A 20882-nucleotide genomic window follows, 5' to 3' on the forward strand; every position below is an offset into this window, starting at 1 on the left:
GAACTAAAAAAAACCAACCCAGGCGGCATCCAGCAGAGTTGCTTTTTCAACTTCCACGCTACCTTTGGGTGACCTTCTAGCGAGGCGACAAACATCACTGTGCGCTTGGCAAAGTGCCGGCAAATTCTTCGCCAGGTGCCGCTGACCCACCCGATGGGTTTTCGGGACAACTTTGGCGTACGTCACCTTGGGTGTGAAGTCACGGCCAACTTTGGTTTAACCTTCGACCTTCAGTGTGAAGTAAGGGCCGAGTTTGGGCTCACCTTCAGTATAAAGTATCTTTGGGTCTGCACTACTCGCCCTTTCCATCATCTCTCACCAGTGGAAACAAGATCAATAAGTCGTTATTACGAGCCAGGCACCATTTAAAAAGAATCTAATTGTTCGAAAGCTTTTTAAATCGTGATTATCTCGTTCAAAATAACAATTAAAAAAAGTCTATTTTGGAAAACTCATCCACGAAAAAAGAGGATGTTCCCAGTAAGTGTGGACAACTTTGTACTGATGACAAATCTATTGATCATATTTCATGCCTGTGCTTATTATTTGATTCTATCATACAATGAAGTCCTTTCAAATAGAAAAAAATGGCTTTTTGGAACAAATGTTTTCTGCAGTTAACCGAGAAAAATGCAATTTTGGGACTAAATCGTCAAAGAGTGGGACATTAGATGAGATTACATTTAATTCATCGGCTGCTTGGTCATTTGGTCGCCGTAAATGTTTATTTTTTTGAATCGATTTTTGTCATTATTTTTGGTGCACCTGTAAGTCCAATTAAAACAATGTACCACTTCTTTTACACCAGGGGTAGGGAACCTATGGCTCGGGAGCCACATGTGGCTCTTTTGATGGGTGCATCTGACTCTTTGCTAACCTGTGAGCTAAAATATGGAAATCGCTGGTGACAGAATTGAGATATTACATTTAGAACTGCTTTAATCTTCTTTTTTTTTGCAGTAGACTCTTATGGAATGCATCCTCTCATTGATTAGCAACAGCATAAGCATATCTTTTAAAAAATATTCATTTTTTTCTACTTTAAAAGTGGTGAAATTAACAAAAAAAAATGAAAAGGCACTCGTTTACATGTATGTATTTTGACTTTTAAAATCGTAGTATGGCTCACAAGGAATAACATTGGAAAATAGGAATTGTTTGTGGCTCTCTTCGTCAAAAAGGTTCCCGACCACTGTTTTAGAGCGTCGTGTTTGAAGCAAAATGCGGAAAACTATTCTACCGCGGCCTACAAAGTACTAATGTCATTTCTAATGCCAATTGTACAATGGCATGGCAAAGTCCCCGAAATATCTTGGTTTGCGTGCGGGGTGCAACGCAGCCTTGATTGCTGTAAAAATCCCGAAAGGAACAATCAATGTACAAAGTACAAAGAGCATAGGCAGAGAAATGCATGCTGGGAAAAACTCTGGCGGACCACTTTGTCTTCACAATGCGGACTCCCTCCTGCGGGTACGCCCACTTTGCCCTCAAAGTTACTTGCGCAAGAAAGTAGAAAGAACTTGATTTTCATGCAGGGACCAACTGACATTCCAAGGGTTCAGTCATAAGATGAATCATAATAATAATAATAATAATAATGATAATAATAGACAGTGAGGCTAATTGGACATTGGGTTATTCTATACAGCTTTATTTTTGGGCTGAGATGAACAATAACGTTAGTAAGGAGTAATGACTTCCATCTTCCCTGGGACGTCTTTCACTCTCTGTCGTCACATCTTGGGTCGCGGGGGGTGCCGCAGCCTATCCCCGCTAACTCAGGGGACGCCCCCAATCGGTGTGGCCTTCACCGTACCCCCGCGAACGTTCCGCCGCCCCTCCTTTCTCCCGCGCGTCTCCTGGCAGAAAGCCGCTTGCATCTTCATTTTTATTCAGCCAAAGCTTAGCCGCATCTGTTTGGGAATTTGGCAGGCCGCGGAGCAAGGTGGTGTCCTTGAACACACCGTACGGCTAGCGCAATGACAATGGCGGCCCCAAAGTTGATGGAAATCATTGCTTTGCCTCCAAAATAGTTCCAAGTACAGTGGTACCTCGACATACGAGCTTAATCCGTTCCGAGACCGAGATCGTATGTCGAGCTTTTCGTCACTCGAGCGAACGTTTCCCATTGAAATGAATTGAAACCAAATGAATTGGTTCCAACCCTCTGAAAAAACACCAAAAACAGGATATTGAATTGGAAAAAATGTTTGATTGCTTCTAATTCGCCATATATTGACAAAGTAATAAATAATGAATGGTTTAATAGTAATAAAATGTGTTTAATAGATGTAAAATTAGACGCATTTCACGGAGGGGAGATACAACGACACACATGGAGGCGGGGGGGGGGGCTGTTCGGGGGCACTTTATCCACGGCACTTGTAAACGAACAAACAAATTTAAATGAACTTGGATATACAGACCCACTCAAACATACGTTTAATGTAACTTTACACAAAACTGAATTCTAGTTTTGTCTTAATCTTTTGTTACCTTGGTTTTCCGGGTTAGCGGTTTGCCACGCCTCCACCCACCCTCATGTTCGCTATCGATAGACTGTTTGTTGTTGTATTTCCTTCAAAATTTTCCCAAAATGATGCACACAAATGTCCTCACAATAGGATAACGCACGACCACTTGCCAACGAGAAATAGGCTTGAATGAGCGATCGCGGGAGCTAACAGGCTAAGGAAGGAATAACAGCCTACCCACGTATTGATTGTGGGTAATGAAGTTTTATTCTGAGAAAGGGTGCCATTGCCTATCGGTCGGTGTTGTGTGCACCAGTATACTTCATTACCCAGAAATCCCTCTTTTTGCCCGCGCATGCGCCTTGTGCGTTTCCTGGTCGAAACTCGTCTGAATAAATCGTTCAGTCCTTGTCGATATAGTCGTTCTACACGAAAGAGATGCGGCAAAAAAAGACAGTGCGCTACAATGATAAACAGCCTCTCATGTCATGGCCACCTGGCTTTCTTGCATCTCGAAATTTTAATTGCATCGCGAGCAAATTATTCGATCGAAATTTTCGTCGTAACACGAGGATGTCGTATGACGAGCATGTTGTATCACGAGGTACCTCCTAAAGTACAGTAGGGCGGAGTATTCCTTTAAATACGTACTAATGTTTGATTGCACGTGAATGTTTTTCAAGGCAGAAATGAGTTTGAGTTTATAAGTCATTTATTCCTTTTCCGTTTGCTCACAAGGGTCACTTGGGTGACTTCTAGGTCATCAGCTTTGCATTGTTCTACCTCAGAATGGAAAAACATTTTGCTTGGAGCTTTCGGACAAAGCGCTTTCTTAGAAAGGTGTTCTTTTTGTGTGAGAATTGTTCCATTTCTCGGCTTTGCTTTCCTTCCACTGGAACGCTAGGATTCGTCACCTTAGTGCTGCGATAGCGTAACGGAGAGAAAAATATTGCATTGGTGGGAATTTCTTGGAGCTTCTTCCTCTCCCGGAGTTTTGCTTTGTTCCTAATGACTGGTTTCCAAGGAGAGGAGTCTTTCAAATTCACACCTTGGGCGAGCCTTACCCTTTCTGAACCCTCACAACTGCACTGATGCAGTGTGTGGAGGGTGGGGGGGCGATTCGGATACAGATACACTTGCGCGATGGCGGCACACTGCGGCTGCCGACGTTTCCAATTTGGACACGGATTGCTTCCCAAACTAGCGCTTTCCAACGAGGCGTACGCCCATCGTAGTTTTGCTCAAATCTCCGGCCTGGAGACGATCCGTTTGCAATTAGGGAAAGGCAAGTCTGGCCATATTATTTACATTTACCAAATTTCTCGCGTATAAGCTGCCCCCTGATTCACAAATTGCACCTCCATATTCATGGTTTTACCTAATAGGGAGTACAAATGTGTTACTTGGAAAGGAAATCTTGGCACGTGCTATTTCTGAGATACCAATATCAATCAAAAGCACATAGGCTCTTTAGCAAAACAAATGGCTGAGTGTTAAGACCTACCGTATGCATGCATGTACATCTATGTATGTATGTATGTATGTATGTGTATATATATATATATATATGTGTATGTACACGTATGTGTATATATGTGTATGTACACGTATGTGTATGTATGTATATGTGTATGTACACGTGCGTATGTATATATATATATATATATATATATATATATATATGTACACGTATGTGTATATGTATGTATATGTACATATATGTACACGTATGTGTATATGTACACGTATGTGTATATGTACACGTATGTATGTATGTATATGTGTATATATATATATATATATACATATATATATATGTATGTATGTATATATATTTCAGCAACACACTTATTTATTTATATATTTATTCATGTATTTATTTATTTATTAACTTACTTATTACCTATCTATTTATCTCTATAATGTATTTTACTGTGTCTGTATTCTCACCCTCTTGCTACTGTGACAACGAAATTTCCCGAATACGGGATGAGTAAAGTTATCCAATCCAATCCAATTATCAGGGTCAATATCATTAATTAATTCATCCAGTAAGGGTTGTTTTCTTACTGCAAAACAGAAAATCACCGACAAATAGTCAATGTTACTTTGCCGACATCTACTCATGAAAAGTATAGCAAGTCTTGTGCGCATATAAGCCGTACCCTTGATTTAGTCATCACTTTTTTGGGTTACAAATACGGCTTATATGCGAGAAAATACGGTATGTTTCCCCAAAAAATGACGAAGCAGCTTTGTCCTACAGCTGCTCCTCCGCGGAATTGAGCGAGTCGGACCAAATCCGTCCGTCTCCGACCAATGATGGGCCGTCATAGAAAGTGCTTAAAGTCGGGCATATGAATGATGCTTTAACGATTCTTTTTAATCCCGCCGAGAGAAGATTTGGCATTAAGCAAACATTATCAATCATTATAGGCCACCATCAATCATTAGCATGGATGAAGTGCACCTCGGTGCCAAATAGTTTCCTCATTACTGCTAGAAATGGCTTCATAAAAAAGACAATTCATCACGGCTGCGTCTGATGTCATCCACAGCCGTGAATCCCAAAATCCAGTCGTATTTTAACAACGCCTTCTCAATAATAATGCAGCGATCGCTCAAATGTAATCTGCGACAATTTCAAATGCGACACGGATGATGACATCCAAGCAAGATATAGACAGATAGTTTATCAGAGGAAACTAAATGAAAGCACTCATTTGTTTTTCCACCATATTTACCAATGAAGCATCCCAAAAATAAGAAAAATGAAGTCTAAAATATGCAAAAAGCAGATACTCATGACTAACGATCATTGTCAACAGCCTCTCAAAGGTCCAGACGCTCAAATACATATTTATTGGCCACTCAGCAGCAAGGGCAAATATTCTATTCCTTGACCTTAGCGACATGTCTTTTGTGTGGTCCGATAAGATACCGTATTTTCCCACGTATAAAACACACTCATTTCGGGTATATTTTCTCTTTTTTGTCAATGCATTGGACGCTTCTTCAGAAACAGCGCTAGTATGACGCTAGCGTATGTTTTTATAGCCGCTAGCGTATCTATGTTATGCTAGCTCTCTAGCGTATGTAATGCTAGCTGCTAGTGCACATGTGTCAAAGTGGCGGCCCGGGGGCCAAATCTGGCCCGCCGCATCATTTTGTGTGGTCCGGGAAAGTAAATCATGAGTGGCGACTTTCTTTCCCCCTTTTAAATCAATAATTGAATTTTTTTTAATCCATTTTTTCTGTGTTTTAGTTCAAAATCATTTTGTAAAATCTAAAAATATATATATATATTAAAAAAAGCTAAAATAAACATTGTTTTAGATCTATAAAAACGGAATATTCAGGGCTTTTAATCCACTTCTTTTAATCCATTTATTAAAGAAAATCCGACTTGACGTTAACGCGGCCCGCGAACCAACCCGAGTCTGACACCCTTGCGCTAGCGTATGTTAGGCTAGCTGCTAGCGTATGTTAGGCTAGCTGCTAGCGTATGTTAGGCTAGCTGCTAGCGTAAGTTAAGCTAGCCGCCTGCGTGTTTTTTTAAAGACAGCACGAGCAAAATTAATTTGATATTGCTTTATTGAGGTAAAAGGTACCCTCTGTGTGTGAAAATACAGTATAAATTTGCGACATATAAACATTTTTCTCCCTTGAAAAGAAGAGTAGACATCACTTCTGCATTTATGAACCGCCAACTAATGTTCCAAACGGTGTTTTTCAATTACAATGAACTGTTTTGTTTAGTGTCGGCAATCATTTTTAATTTTTAATTTTCCCGGACTGTACGCACAAGCTATTGTATTTGGAAACCCAAAACTAAATCCTTTGGGAATGACATAAAAACGGGTTAATAGAACATTTTCCCCTCCATTGAGTCTAGATTAGGTCGTTTTAGGTGATCGTCAGGGGCGGGAATTTTGCAACACGAGAATTTATGATTGCAATCGTACACCAAGGGCAAAATGGAGAGCCATTTGGCATATGCTACTTTGACTGAACCGGCAGTGGGAATTGCAACACAGTAATCAGTGGCCCCCTTCTGCCTCATAAAACATGCACACGCGCCTAAATGTCTCGTAATGTCATGAAACAAGAACGCGGTGGTCACGGTAATAACGCAAATGAAATTGAACCAAATGGACCTCATTGGAGGATAGAACAGGGGATGCAAAAATGCTTCCAGAATGATATAGGGTTTTATTTCTAACATTTATTATTGAAACTGTGAGGGCTTAGCACGTCTGCCCCGCTGGTTCGCATATTCTTCCCGGTCGTGCGTGGCTTTTCTCCGGGTACTCCGCATTCCTCCCACATCCCCAAAACATGCAGCGTAGGCCAGCGGGTTGAACCGGCTAATTTGAGCTATTGTCGCTGCGCCCTGCCGTTCAGCGCGTCCCCCCCCCGCTGATGCCTGTAATTGGCTGGGATGGGCTCCAGCACCCCCGGTGAGAAGAAGCGCTGAAGTCCTCTGAGATCATTAGATGGTTTTAAGGCTAGAGATATAAACTCGGGCTTGAAGGAGGAATGAGTTGAATGATAAAATTCAAAGAATGCTCTTCAATGGATTTTTTCATTGGACCTCCCAGGTCAGAGGTCAGAGGTCAAGCGTTCTGGCCTTTCTCTGTGAAGTTGACACGTTTTTCCACCGCTTGCTTTAACCTGGACAAGTGGTTTTCTATGCTCTACTCGTGTGAATTGTGTACACATTTGCGTTAATTTTGAGAGAAAAAAATTAGATGAATATGATAAACGGCAGGCAGATTTGTGACCTTCTACGGCAAAATGTTTTGCTGCTGGACGAGATCCACGAATAGAAAGTCAATACCAGATCCGTCCGTCCGTCCGTCCGTCACAGTGCCTTCTTCATAAAGCGTTTGTTAGCTATTGCCGGCTTCTCGCGAGGTACTCGTCAATAAATGGATCGACTTAAGCGGGGATTACGTTTGGGGGTTAAACGCTCACAACTTGTGCTTTTCACATTCCGATGCCTTCATCTTTTCTAATCGCCGTAACGCCATCCTTAAGGAGCATATCAATGTTGGGTTATACGTCACGCTCTCCATGAAATGCGTTTATGGCCGATGTTGGCGCAAAGCATGTTAACATTATCATTGTTGTCTCAACCATGAGTCAGTGAGTAAAAACAAAAAGGGATTACCGTATTTTCTCACATATACGCCATATTTGTTGCTCAAAAAATGTTGACTGAATCGAGGGTACGGCTTATACGTGCACAAATTAGACTTGACATGCATATATATATATATATATATATATATATATATATATATATATATATATATATATATATATATATTTCAGCAACACGCTTATTTATTTATATATTTATTCATGTATTTATTTATTAAGCCACTTATTACCTATCTATTTATGTCTAAAATGTCTTTTCTTGTGTCTGTATTCTCACCCTCTTGCTACTGTGACAACGAAATTTCCCGAACACGGGATGAATGAAGTTATCCAATTCCAATTCCAATAACGTAAAAGACAACGCGGCCGATACGGTCATTTATTTCAAAATAGAGAAAAGATAAGCAGATAAAATGCTAAACAAAATTTCTTTTGATGCCTTTGAATGAAATTCAAGAAAAAAATTAACCATATCTTGCATACTGAATCTCAGAAATAGCCTGGCGATGATTTTTCTACAGATTTTCCCTTTAAAGTAACACATTTGCACTCCCTATTTAAAACCTTGAATATTCAGGTGAAAATTGGGAATCAGGGTGCGGCTTATACGCGAGTAATTGTCAAATTCTACGATTTTAAGGGTATGGCTTATACGCGGAGGCAGCTAATATGCGAGAAAATACGGCAATCGCGATATGAATTGCGACTAAAAGTCTGTTGCCAAAACTATTTTGATATCATTATTAATGCGTTGCTATTTTCGGATGCCGGATTGCCCCATGTAGCATTTACACTATCTTGGAAGGTTCTGCGTTTTGCCCTCTATGAAGAACATCTGTCGGCCCTCCAAAAACAGCTCAATGCTAATTCCGATGTGGTGCACCTCGATATTTTCTTAATCACATTTGCCAGCTGTTTTTTCCCGCCGCTGGGACGCTTCCCACCTCGGAGACGTCTAATTACGCCGTTTTGGTGACAACGTAATGGAGTATCGGAAGAAGGCTCCCAAGATTTGTTTTGCCTTTGGCCCAGACTCCACGCCATTAGAGATTACCGCTCGCTCGCTTTACTTAAAGACGATCAAACAAAGGATTGGCCGCCGGCGGACTTAGAATTCCTGGTATGATTTAGCCAGAGCATCATACACGCTGACTTCTGCAATATTGCATTTTTACCGACCCAAAGGAGCTTTCCGAAACGACACTTGGAAGATAAACGACGACCAAAAGCGTTCTCGTAATTTCGATAGGGTTAGGGTTCTTCCTTTTCCGAATAGGCAAATCTTCCGTGACCGGACGATTCGCCGAAAGACGTTTGGCCGACAAACTTGTACACACACGATCCGGGGGTGGGGCGAGCGTTTCGGCGAAACGTCCGTTCGGCGAACTGTCCGAATGGCGTGAGTACCCAAATCTTCCATTTTCTCACGGCAAACACTTATTACAAGCCTCTTGGTCCACGGTCTTTCCGTTCAAAACCACATCTGATACACAACCGCCGCAAACAGGAAGCATCTCCCCTTCCTTTAATTACACGCATTCTATTATTTATCTGCGATTGCAATTGAAGAGAGCACCCGAAAAGCACCAGATGATGAGTGATGTTCTTCTCCGCATGTCCAAAAGAGAGCGCGTGTTAGCTTAGGCCGTCACTGGCGTCCGTCTTTACCACGGGAAAAGCCCAGCATCCTAATTGGCGCGCTCTGAGACGGAACATATGCACTTTCCAGTGGGAGAGCATCTGACAGGACGTCTCACCCAGGACTGCCCACAGAGTGTCCATATGCCTGAGACAGAAGGACGCTGCCCTTCAACTCATAAACCCCAGTCTTATGCAACCACCTATTAGCCCATTCCTTCATTTTTTTTAAACCTCTTATCCTCACAAGGCTCGTGGGGGGGTGCCGGAGCCTATCCCAGCTAACAAAGGGCGCCAGGCGGGGGACACCCTGAATAACAATGGCAGGAGACAAAGGACAACCAATCATACCTATGGGGAATTTAGAGTGATCCATTAGCTTAGCATGCATGTTTTTGGGAGGAAAGCGGAGTACCCGGATAGAACCCACGCCAGCCCGGGAAGAAAATGGTATCATATTTTAGGGTTGACTTGCTAGTATTGCGAACGGCAGAACAGGTAAAAGCTTCTCAATGTAGAATGCGTCTCTACTTACAAATAATTCAAGTTAAAATGCGTCTCTACTTACAAATAATTCAAGTTAAACTGCTTCTACAACCAAATAATTTTTCTATGGGAAACGTTCATTTGAGTGACGAGTAAATCGACATACGAGCTCAGTCCCAGAACCAATTAAGCTCGTATCTTGAGGTACCACTGTACTAGATTATCTATACACACACACACTAGTATAAAAGAGGTGTTTTAAACTGTTTCAGTTCTGTTCAGTTGACACGAGCGCAATTTAAAAAGTAGAGAATAACCGAAATGAAAGGAAACGAGTGGTGCAAATGTCAATTTCTGCACATTTCTGGTCTGATCCGGTCCAAACATTTAAGGTTCCGGGTCAATTCCAGCCAAAGTGACAACATTCTCTTCCCTCGTCCCTCTTCATCAACTCGTGCTGCTCATTTTCTCCCGCGCAATTGAATAGCGAGCCAAACGCGGCGCGCATTTCAAGTATTTTAGGCCCTGCGGATGTTTCCTCACGCTTAATAAACAATAATATCGCACAGGCCCCCACCAAGCAATCTGTTATTCTTGCCCTCACAGGAATGCTGTAATGGGCCCGGGAGTCTTTGACAAAGTCACCCAAGTCATTGGGCGCCCCCGTCGCTCCGATAAATCGGCTGTCGAGCGACTCTTGCGAGGACGATCAACAAAAGCGTCCCCAGATATTAGTCCATCATATTTGGGATAATCGTCCCTTTTTTAGGGCCAGGATGCTTTACGACTACATTTTCATGGGAGGATGCACCAGTCAATGATTTTTTGCTTGAAGCCTTTTATTATTTTGGAAAGTAAGGATTGAAATAAACTGAAATTCATCTTTAAGGGATGCCATCCTAAAGTGTTTCCATGACATAGATATTTCAAAAAAACTTCAATTTGTCTTGAATAAGTGGACGTTGTTAAAAGGAACCTGAAAAGTGGACAATGAAAAAAGTTTTTTTTCTCTCAAATGGTGGTCAAACTTTTTTTATAGGCAATTTTTTTGGGGGGGGAATATATGGACCTGTATTGATTTCACTATTTCTTGTTTTTTAGGTGATTTTGATGCTAACCAAGTTATTTGATTTCAACCTCAACAGTGTGACGGAGAGCTCACTATGGCGGTAAGATTAAAATAAATTTATATAAACATGTTTAAAAAAATAAATAAAAAAGGGACTATGTTATGTAAAAAAAAAAATGAAAATGAGTCATTTGATTAAAATATGAACTCTCTGATGTGTTGTACCGCAATGGAAGATCATAAATATTTTATATCATATTATAATGATCGCCTATTGTACAATGTATATTATTTCCAGCTTCAGTTTGTTAATTGGTTTTGTGCCTTCACATTTATCTTTCGCCAAGTGAAGTGATTCGAGAACTACATTTAATTTGGCATTGAAAAGAGGAAGGAATTAATTGAATTAATTAATTATTATTAATTAATTGAAAAAAAATCAGAAGTACAAACTGAAAATATGCTTCTTTTTGAAACCTAACACGATCCTATGGGAAAAGGAAACGGGAGACGACGACTTGGTACAGAATGAAGTTTGTTTTTTTAGCGTGCTAACGTGGCTACGGCCCTCCTCCGGGAGTTGACGTTGACATTAAGAGACACTGACAATTATATCAGCGCCGTAAAGCGTGTCATCTCTCGCTAACAAGGAGTGGTTAAATGGCGAGATGGCATTTTTCAAACGCTCATCAGACCTTTTGGTTCACGTTTCAGCTCCACCGACTACGGAGCCACGTACCAGAAAGTCAACGACAAAGTGGGAGCCAAGACCATACTCAGCTATTTGTACGTCAGTCCAAACAACAAAAGAAAGGTAAATGAATCAAGCATTTTCTACACTTCATTGAAGTGCTTTCTGCCATGAAAAACCAACGATTTGATGGGTATTGATCATTTTTTTAAGGGTTTACTTTGTAGCATTATGGCAGAATCTGGGTTTTTACACGTAAAATGCGTCCTTCGTCAAGCTGTGCTGATGTCGATGTATACAGGCCACAATCCATTGGGTGTATTGACAAAAGAACTACATATCCCAGCAGTCACTGTGCAGTACTTTTAAAATAGTAGAGTCGGGGGCTGCTTGCCGTAGTTGTGAGAGATGGTGTACCCTATCAACTGATTTATTTGATTTATTTGAATTTGATCCTAAAATAGAAACTCATGATTTACTTTCTCGGGCCGCTCAAAATGATGCGGCGGGCCAGATTTGGCCCCTGGGCCGCCACTTTGACACCTGTGCTTTACAGTATACGTCGTTTTTACGCACGGTATTTGACGTACTGGAGCGAGGACTGCAGGACTTGTCGGGTCTGTGACGGGTCTAGGTGGTCCTAAAATATCAATCAGGCTCCGACAGTAAATGCCCGATCGCATCAAAAGAACGGCGTTCGTTTCATCCGGCGTCTCAAACATCTGCGAGCACCTCGCCGCAGCCGCCGCGGCGGTGGCAGGAAGAAATTCAGTCCTCAGTCCTCTGATTAGCGTGTCAACTGCCTTTGCTTTCATGTGCTGGATTTGCAGGCACAGAGTTTCTAGCTGCGTCTTTATGAATATTCAAAGCGTCAAGTAGCCAGGACCGTGCGGCTGACAAAGCGTCAGAGCTGCAAGATGCCACTACGTAAAAAGCTGTTGCACAGATGCTCATCTGGTGCCATTGGACCGGAAGTCTTTTACAAACTTTTTTGAGCTGCCTTTTTGCATAGAAAAAATCTCAAGGCACACCACTAGCTGAAAATCGTCGAATTTAAAACTATGCCGCCTATATTAACATTATAAAGTCGTTCTCATCAAAGTTTTATTAACAGTACTTAAACACCCCCCAAAATTATTCCAAATTCAGTTTTTTTTCCCACCAATCTAGCGTCATCAAAGTTGATGTCTGCAGACCCCAAACAGCTTTTCAGTTGGACTGCTGTTAAAATAATGAATGCAGCGTTTTTTTTAAACCTTTTTTTAATTTGGGACTTTTTCTCCTTATATTTTGCAAAAAGTAAGAGACTTTACATCGGCAAAAGTTGATGCCCCTGAAACCAAAAAACTTCCGGTTCATGTACCGTAAAAACTGGAAAATGACTTAAATCTTGTAATATTACGACTTTTTTACCTCCCAATATTACTTCAACCAGCAAACATTACGTCGACAAAAGTTGAAGCCCGGAAAACCAAAGAGCTTCTGGTTTACTTTACATAAAAATAAGCCACAAAATGACTTTAATCTCATAATATTATGATTTGAAACTTGTTTGAGTACAATCTACGATTTCATACTTCAATTTTAACCTCGTAATTGTTCAATTTTAATCTCTTAATATTGAGATTTCTCTCGGTTTATCACAATGTATGACTTCTTATCATTTCCCAGAGCACCGCACACTGCCATCGGAGTACAATTAGCCAATCGCTAAACGGGCAACTTTCTCATTTTAACGGCCAGCTACGAAATGAATGGCTTCCAGAAGTGCTTTCGTAACTTGAATTTTTTTTTGTAAGTAGAGACGCACTTTACATGTAAATGCCCCAATCGGCTCTAACTCAACCAACTAAAACCTGTAATAGTCCATCAAAGTACCAATTTTTTAAAATGAAATATGTGGAAAAAAAGACAGAAAACACGCCTTATTAAGCTAGTAAAAGGAAAAACAAATACATGCAAATACATTTTTCAGCCTGTAGGTGAAAGAGGCAAACAAGTTGTTTGGGCTAAAAAACGACCATAACTCAATTTTCCACTTTGCATATGGCTTGTAAAGATCATGCTCTTAACGGACACGGAAGTGGAGAACAGTCTTCTGATCAGTTCCGACGAAGGAGCCACGTACCAAAAGTACCGGCTGGACTTCTACATCCTAAGCCTGCTCTTCCACCCCGAACAAGAGGACTGGATTCTGGCTTATAGTCACGAGCAGAAGGTCAGCACACCTGCTACCACGTTGCCTACAGTGAAATATCCTCAATACTATCCCAATACATGCTCAATGGGGTTTGCGCGTGGTTTCCTCCAGCTGTACAGCTCCGTGGAGTTTGGGAGAAGATGGCAACTGGTTCACGAAAGAGTGACTCCAAATCGTTTTTACTGGTAAGTACGGATGTCAACATCTTTCAAATGGCAGCTGCATTTCTATTAAATCCAAAGCTGTCCAAACATTTAATCACTCTTCCTTTCCAATTTATATTTAATCCATCATGGTTTTATTATACTAAGAGCATGCTTCCAGGAAAGCTTCGATAAATGACTTTCCGTCTTTTAATGACGTCAACATGACGTATTATTTCAGGCCAACGCTTTCTCTTTCAGGTCCAAAATGGGTTTGGACAAGGAGCCGGGTTTGATTCACCTGGAAACCACCACTGTTGAAGGACGTGAGTAAATCCTTACTTAGTTTAAAAAAAAAAATAACTACCGTATTTTCTCACATTTACGCCGTATTTGTTGTTCAAAAATGATGACTGAATCAAGGGTACGGCTTATATGCGCACAAATTAGACTTGACATGCACAGAACTGGAAGGTGACAAAGACAAAACGACGTAACGCAAGACTATGTGGGCGATACGGTCATTTATTTCAAAATGGAGAAAAGATAGATAGATAAAACGCTAAACAAAATTAATTTTGATGTCTATGAATGAAACTCAAGAAAAAAAAATAAACTGTATCTTGCACCATAGCGTTTACCATGTCAGCACATCCCAATAGTTGTTAAGACTGATCAAAGGTCTTCCGCTCAACCATTAAAATATCAGCCTTGATACCTGCTTAATGTGAATCCCATGCTATTATTGCACCCAGAGACTTGGTGGTCACCATACAGCTATGGACACACTTGCTGGTTGTACTGCTCACGGGACGTCCTTTTTGAATTTGTCCGATGGAATGTGCAATCCAGCAATCCATTTATACGGTATCTCAGAAATAGCACGTGCGATGATTTTTCTCAAGATTTTCCCTTTAAAGTAACACATTTGTACTCCCTATTAAAACCATGAATATGGAGGTGAAAATTGTTACACGAGAGAAATCGCAAAATCCAACCATTTTAAGGCATTTTTAAGAGTACGGCTTATACGCGGAGGCGGCTAATATGCGAAAAATACGGTATCACACCAAGGTAAATTAACAAAATCCTCCCTCTTTTTAAAAGAGGAAGGCCAACTAAAAAGCAAGAAAACAACTTTTGTCATGTCAGACGGAAAGAATACTAGCGACGATCGCTATTGATCGTAAATTGACGTGCAACGTTTTGGTGTTTCTGCAATTGGAACTAAAACAAACCATTGGCTTCTTGGCTCATCCACTCGGAATTCAGCAGAGACATTCCGTGGAGAACTTTATTGACACAAATGAAGGCCGTCCGGCTTTTTGGCCGGGTTGTCTAGCTTCATTGGTCGGATTCCTTGATGCATTTTGTGTGTGTTTGTGTGTGTTTGTGAGCAGAGGCCATGTACGTCACCTGCAAGCTTCGTAACTGCACGGACGGCAACAAAGGCAAGCCCTTCCCAGGCTACATCGACCCCAATTCTCTGGTCGTTCAAGACGAGTACGTCTTTGTCCAGGTGGGTCCTTTGCCGTTCCAATGAATGCGCTATTTGTACTAAGAATTAGACCCATTCCTCATTTTTTAAATCCCATGTGTTGGTCTCGTTTTAGGTGTCGACGAGAGGCAAGCCAATCTACTACGTGTCTGCCAAACGAGACGTCTTTTCGCCAATGAAACTGCCAAAGTACACTCTGCCCAAGGTAAACAAAAAAAATCAAGCGGACATTTTTATTTCTACGGCACATGGCTGCTTTTTTCACTACTCTGCTGCTTAAACGGCAATTCGTCGCTTCGTTAGCCAGACTAACCAACTAGCATGGCGTTGCCAAAACGTCGACATGCCAATTTGCCGACGGCTCGTTGTTCAAACGAGCTAAAACAAAAATACTGCTCGATGCTTACAAATATTCACGAGAAATCACTGACTGACACTTACAAAGTTGAATACTTTTTATGGCCCTTAACCAAGGGGAAAATATTAAATAATACCCCTGTCATACTTGGCATTTATTATTTTTTAATTAAAGGAAAGCTGGCATATCCTGCTTTAATGAGGGAACAGCATTGGAACTATTTTTTTATGTGTTAGAAGCCTGTATGAGCCCCCCCGCCCCAAATAGTTGTTCACCCCGGGGCTGCGTACTCCCGTTTCTACCCACATTCCCAAAAACTTGCATGGACACTCTAAATTGGGCGGGCGGTGGAGCGGTTAGCTCATTGGCCTCACAGTTCCGGGGTCGTGGGTTCGATCCCAGGTCGGTCCACCTGTGTGGAGTTTACATGTTCTCCCCGGGCTTGCGTGGGCTTTCTCTGGGTCTTCTGGTTTCCTCCCCCATCCAAAAAAATATGCATGCTAGGGCTAGTGGTATGCTAAATAGCCCTTTAATATGAATTATCGGTTGTTTGTCTACTCGTGCCCTGCGATTGGTTGGCCGTAGGAAGCTGGGATAGGCTCCGGCACCCCCCGCGACCCTTGTGAGCATAAGCGGATGAGAAAATGAATGAATGGCATGGCTTTCGCTGTCTTGCAGGACTTGCACGTTATCAGCACTGACGAAAATCGCGTGGTGGCAGCGGTGCGGGAGTGGAACCAAAACCAAACGTACAATTTGTACGTGTCCGACACGTCGGGCCTCTACTACACTCTGGCTTTGGAGAATGTGGTCAGTAGCATGGGACCCGAAGGAAATGTGATGGTGGATCTATACGAGGTAAACGTCTCATGATCTTCTCAATTCACCGAGTGCATTTGGATTGACATTGCGTCCTCATTTTTGGGACTTTTCATGGCATTTGTTCCAGGTGGCAGGGATAAAAGGCATGTTCTTGGCCAATAACAAGAAGGATAATCAAGTGAAAACCCACATTACCTACAACCGAGGACGAGACTGGAGCTTGCTGCAGGCCCCCAGCAAAGACCTGCGAGGCAATAACATCCACTGTATGCCGGTAAGCCCCTTTTTTTTAGTCATCCGTGCATCCATTTTCCATAATGTAGAGTCATCATAAAAGCCACAGTTCACTTGGAGTCTCCGTGGCAAGAATGAGCCACTTTATACTAGCATAAAAATATGCCTTCATCTGGTACAAATATAATTGCGCAATGAAAAATGTTACAACATAACATATTCGAGGGATTACTGTATTAATATCGGGTTTTGTGGCCACTGACTTGAGAGAACTGAGGTCAGGTTATGTTTAGTTGTGGCAAAAATGACTCCATAATACAGACCTCAGTCTAAAAAACACGGCTAATCCATCCATGTGACATTAAAAAAACACATTAAACCCTATAGAGCACATGGGTCAAAGTGGCGGCCCGGGGTTCCAAATCTGGCCCGCCGCATCATTTTGTGTGGCCCGGGAAAGTCAATGATGAGTGCCAACTTTCTGTTTTAGGATCAAATTCAAATGAAGAGTATAGATTTAAATTACATTTCCTGATTTTTCCCCTTTTAAATCAATCATTGTCCTTTTTTAATCCATTTTTTCTGTGTTTTTAGTTCAAAAATCATTTTGTAAAATCTAAAAATATATTTAAAAAAGCTCAAATAAACATTGTTTTAGATCTATAAAAACTGAATATTCTGGGCTTTTAATCCAGTTCTTTTAATCCATTTATTAAAAAAAATCTAAATATTATATCTAAAATGGTCCGGCCCATGTGAAATCAAGTTGACGTTAAAGCGGCCCGCCAACCAACCCGAGTCTACTATTCATGACCTAGCACATCTATATCTCTCTTTTAAAGATGACTCTAAATAAAAGAGAAATATAGCCCAAATGTATAAGAATTTGTGCTTGCAGATTTGATGTAAATATGGCCACACAAACAAGAGCAGTTGTTTTCTTCTTCTTCTTTGATTTGCCATTCTGTAGCACGCGTGGCCTTCTCCCCACATCACGCAGCAATTCGTCAGGATATGTCAAGCTTTTAATAAACCTCTAAACAGCCTGTCAGCGCACGGCCTGAATTACTGGCATTTTGCTGGGCCGGTAATGAGAATTGTGCTGTTAAAGGTTAACCAAATCAAAACTACTGCCGTGACTCGCCCGCATGGAAATGGCCACGGGAGAAGCTTCTTTCCGCGGCAACATCATTGTCATCCCTTGGCATTCTTCGTGCACGTTGGGAAAGACAAAATGAATAAGAGGGGATATTATGTTTTGTTTTCAGCCATATTGCTCGTTGCATCTTCATCTTCACGTCTCGGCCAATCCCTACGCCTCCGGCAACATCGCCAGTCGAGACTCAGCGCCCGGGATCATCGTGGCGTCCGGTGAGCTCGTCCAGCGCTTTACAACATTTTGATCATATCACACATCTTGTTGTCTTCTGGCTAGATTGTAATGAAGTTGCTAGCCATTTCTCCAGCTATTCTCCATTGACACATTGTCATTTGTTTGCATCAAAGGTTCCTTCGGTTCGGAACTCACCAACGGCAACATCAGCGTTTACATCACCTCTGACGCAGGCAACACGTGGAGACAGGTGAGGGCGCACACAACGTGTTTTTAGTCATACGGCTACACTTAACGTTTCGATCCGGGTTCTTTGTGAACGGATATCTGGCAAGTTAGCAAACGTTTTCCGGGAAAAAAGACTTCTCACAAGAGTCATTGTTATTTCAACCAAGCCAGCAATCGCAAAGGTGGATCTTTAGATTAAATTAGATTAGATCAATTCTATATATTTTTTTAGATCTTTATGAGTCAAAAGGCATTTCGAAAGGAGCAGAAAAAGATATCGCGCATTTCTGGACTATAAGTCGCACTTTTTTTTCCATCTGGATTTGAACTCAGTTGATTTTGGTGTTCAAAACAGTTATGCCAGATGTGAAATGGTGGGAGGAGAAAATGAGTGTATGTTTTTTATTTCAAATAGGCCTTAAAATGACCTCGTGGGTGTTTTTCTGTCTTTGTTTTGACCCCGAAGATCTTCAACGAGGACTACGCCGTGCTGTATCTGGACCAAGGAGGAGCCTTAGTTGCCATAAGACACACCCCGCTTCCCATCAGACACTTGTGGTGAGTTCTGCTTAAGTAGATGCCATTAGTCACACAGACTCATTTCCTCCGATGCAACAAAAACAAATGAGTTTGTTGTCTAACCGCCGGGCGGCATTAAAGTAGGGCGACCTTCCGGAAATCGAAAAGAACAAAATCGGCAATTGAAGGCGACAATGTTCTGTGCCACGTGAAGACGACGCGATCGAGTCGTTAAGCGGCTTTCGGCATCGTTGCGTCGCGCCCGTCACAATCGATTTTCATGTCCCCAGGCTGAGTTTCGACGAAGGACGGCAGTGGAACAAGTACAGCTTCACGGCCACGCCCCTCTTCATGGACGGCGTGCTGGGGGAGCCGGGGGAAGAGACGCTCATCATGACGTGAGTTGCCGTTGCGTTGGCGCGCAACGAGTGTGTTCGTTCATTCGCCCAATCCGCACCAAGTCTCATGTCTCGACACGTTTGAACCGGTTTCCAAAATGTACCATAGTGCAGTAATGCCTCGATTATTGCAGTTAATGTTGACCAGACATGGCCGTGATAAACGAAAAACCGCAAAGTAGAGCAAGGGTGTCGACTCAGGTTGGTTCGCGGGCCGCGTTAACGTCAACTCGATTCCATTTTATATATAATATTTAGATTTTTTTAATAAATGGATTAAAAGAACTGGATTAAAATCCCTGAATATTCCGTTTTTTATAGATCTAAAACAATGTTTATTTTAGCTTTTTTTAAATATATTTTTAGATTTTACAAAATGATTTTTGAACTAAAAACACAGGAAAAAAGGATTAAAAAATGACAATCTATTCTCTTCATTTGAATTTGATCCTAAAACAGAAAGTCGGCACTCATCATTGACTTTCCCGGATCACACAAAATGATGCGGCGGGCCAGATTTGGCCCCTGGGCCGCCAAACAGGCTAAATATTTTATTATTTTATTTTTTTTACTTCAGTGCTGAGTCCTCGTATCAAGTCAAGGACAGGGGAGTGGCTTCCGCTTGCCAGTTTAAGCATGGATTTTCATATTTTTATGAAATTACCAAAAAAAATAATTAAAAAAAAATCCCCCAGCAAAAATATCTGCGATGTAGTGAAGCCGCGATATTCGAGGGATTACTGTATATCATTTCGCACTCTTCTCTTTACGATTTCTCTGTTGTCGATTCAGCAATGTTGGATAATGTGGAGTGGTTTGAAACAAATTCAATTCTGTCATTAGAATCTGAATCCAAAACATCGATTCCAAACGTCAATTCAGCAATGTCGGATGATGTGGAGCCTTTTTAAACAAACTTAACCAAAGTGGAGCATTGTCGGATACATATTGTGGTGGAGACTTTAGTTTCGGGGTTGGAAGTGACAATTTGACAAAGTCTGCCGAAGAACACTTCATTTCTAAAGCAACCCGCTAAGCTCCAGCACCATCGCCACATGTGCGGTATGCATTTTCTCTAATTTGATGAATGGAAATACTCAAATTTCTGAGGTGAAAGGTTCAAGTATTTTTTGGGGCACGTTTGCCTATATGAGTGGACATGTTTATTTGATTCTTTGGGGGTGTTTTGTTGAAATTGCATTAAAAATGGAGGATTGCGTGTCTCTGTTCCAGGATTTTTGGTCACGTCAGCCATCGGTCGGAGTGGCAGTTAGTGAAAATTGACTTCCGATCCATTTTCAACAGAAGATGCACACAGGAAGATTATCAGACTTGGCATCTCCACAATCAGGTATTGACAACATATTACTCCAATACAGGATTACACCCAGAACACATTTTTTTAATGATTATTTTTTAGAAAAAAGATTTCTCTGTAGGCGTAGTGCTATCCCTATCCACCTTTTCAATTGCTCATTTATTGGAGAATTTACTGCGATCACGTTAGATTTGTTTCCGTCCATTTAAATGTATTATTTCCAAACACTCTTACAAAATGTCTTTTTTTTCCATTTTGCCAAAGAGAGCTTTTTATGACACCAGTATATTGTATAAAGATGTATTAT

General features: G+C 41.4%; 1 protein-coding gene across 7 annotated transcripts in view; it reads left to right on the top strand.

The window, feature by feature from the left end:
* sorcs1 (sortilin-related VPS10 domain containing receptor 1) overlaps nt 1–20882 on the top strand; it is a 93905-nt gene that overhangs the window by 22527 nt on the left and 50496 nt on the right. For all 7 annotated transcript variants that reach the window (XR_013300843.1, XR_013300845.1, XR_013300844.1 and 4 more), the window contains 14 exons: nt 10866–10933; nt 11548–11647; nt 13584–13742; nt 13836–13909; nt 14129–14193; nt 15268–15386; nt 15481–15570; nt 16402–16581; nt 16673–16819; nt 18048–18150; nt 18286–18362; nt 18807–18898; nt 19150–19257; nt 20491–20608. Coding sequence is in view for 4 of the 7 variants with exons in the window: in XM_077604400.1 (XP_077460526.1) it covers nt 10866–10933; nt 11548–11647; nt 13584–13742; nt 13836–13909; nt 14129–14193; nt 15268–15386; nt 15481–15570; nt 16402–16581; nt 16673–16819; nt 18048–18150; nt 18286–18362; nt 18807–18898; nt 19150–19257; nt 20491–20608 (1500 nt within the window). In the remaining 3 variants the exon portion in view is untranslated. The remainder of the gene's footprint in view (nt 1–10865; nt 10934–11547; nt 11648–13583; nt 13743–13835; nt 13910–14128; nt 14194–15267; nt 15387–15480; nt 15571–16401; nt 16582–16672; nt 16820–18047; nt 18151–18285; nt 18363–18806; nt 18899–19149; nt 19258–20490; nt 20609–20882) is intronic.

This window comes from Stigmatopora argus, chromosome 7 (genome assembly GCF_051989625.1).
Source record: "Stigmatopora argus isolate UIUO_Sarg chromosome 7, RoL_Sarg_1.0, whole genome shotgun sequence".
In the NCBI taxonomy this organism is placed as follows: Eukaryota; Metazoa; Chordata; class Actinopteri; order Syngnathiformes; family Syngnathidae; genus Stigmatopora; species Stigmatopora argus.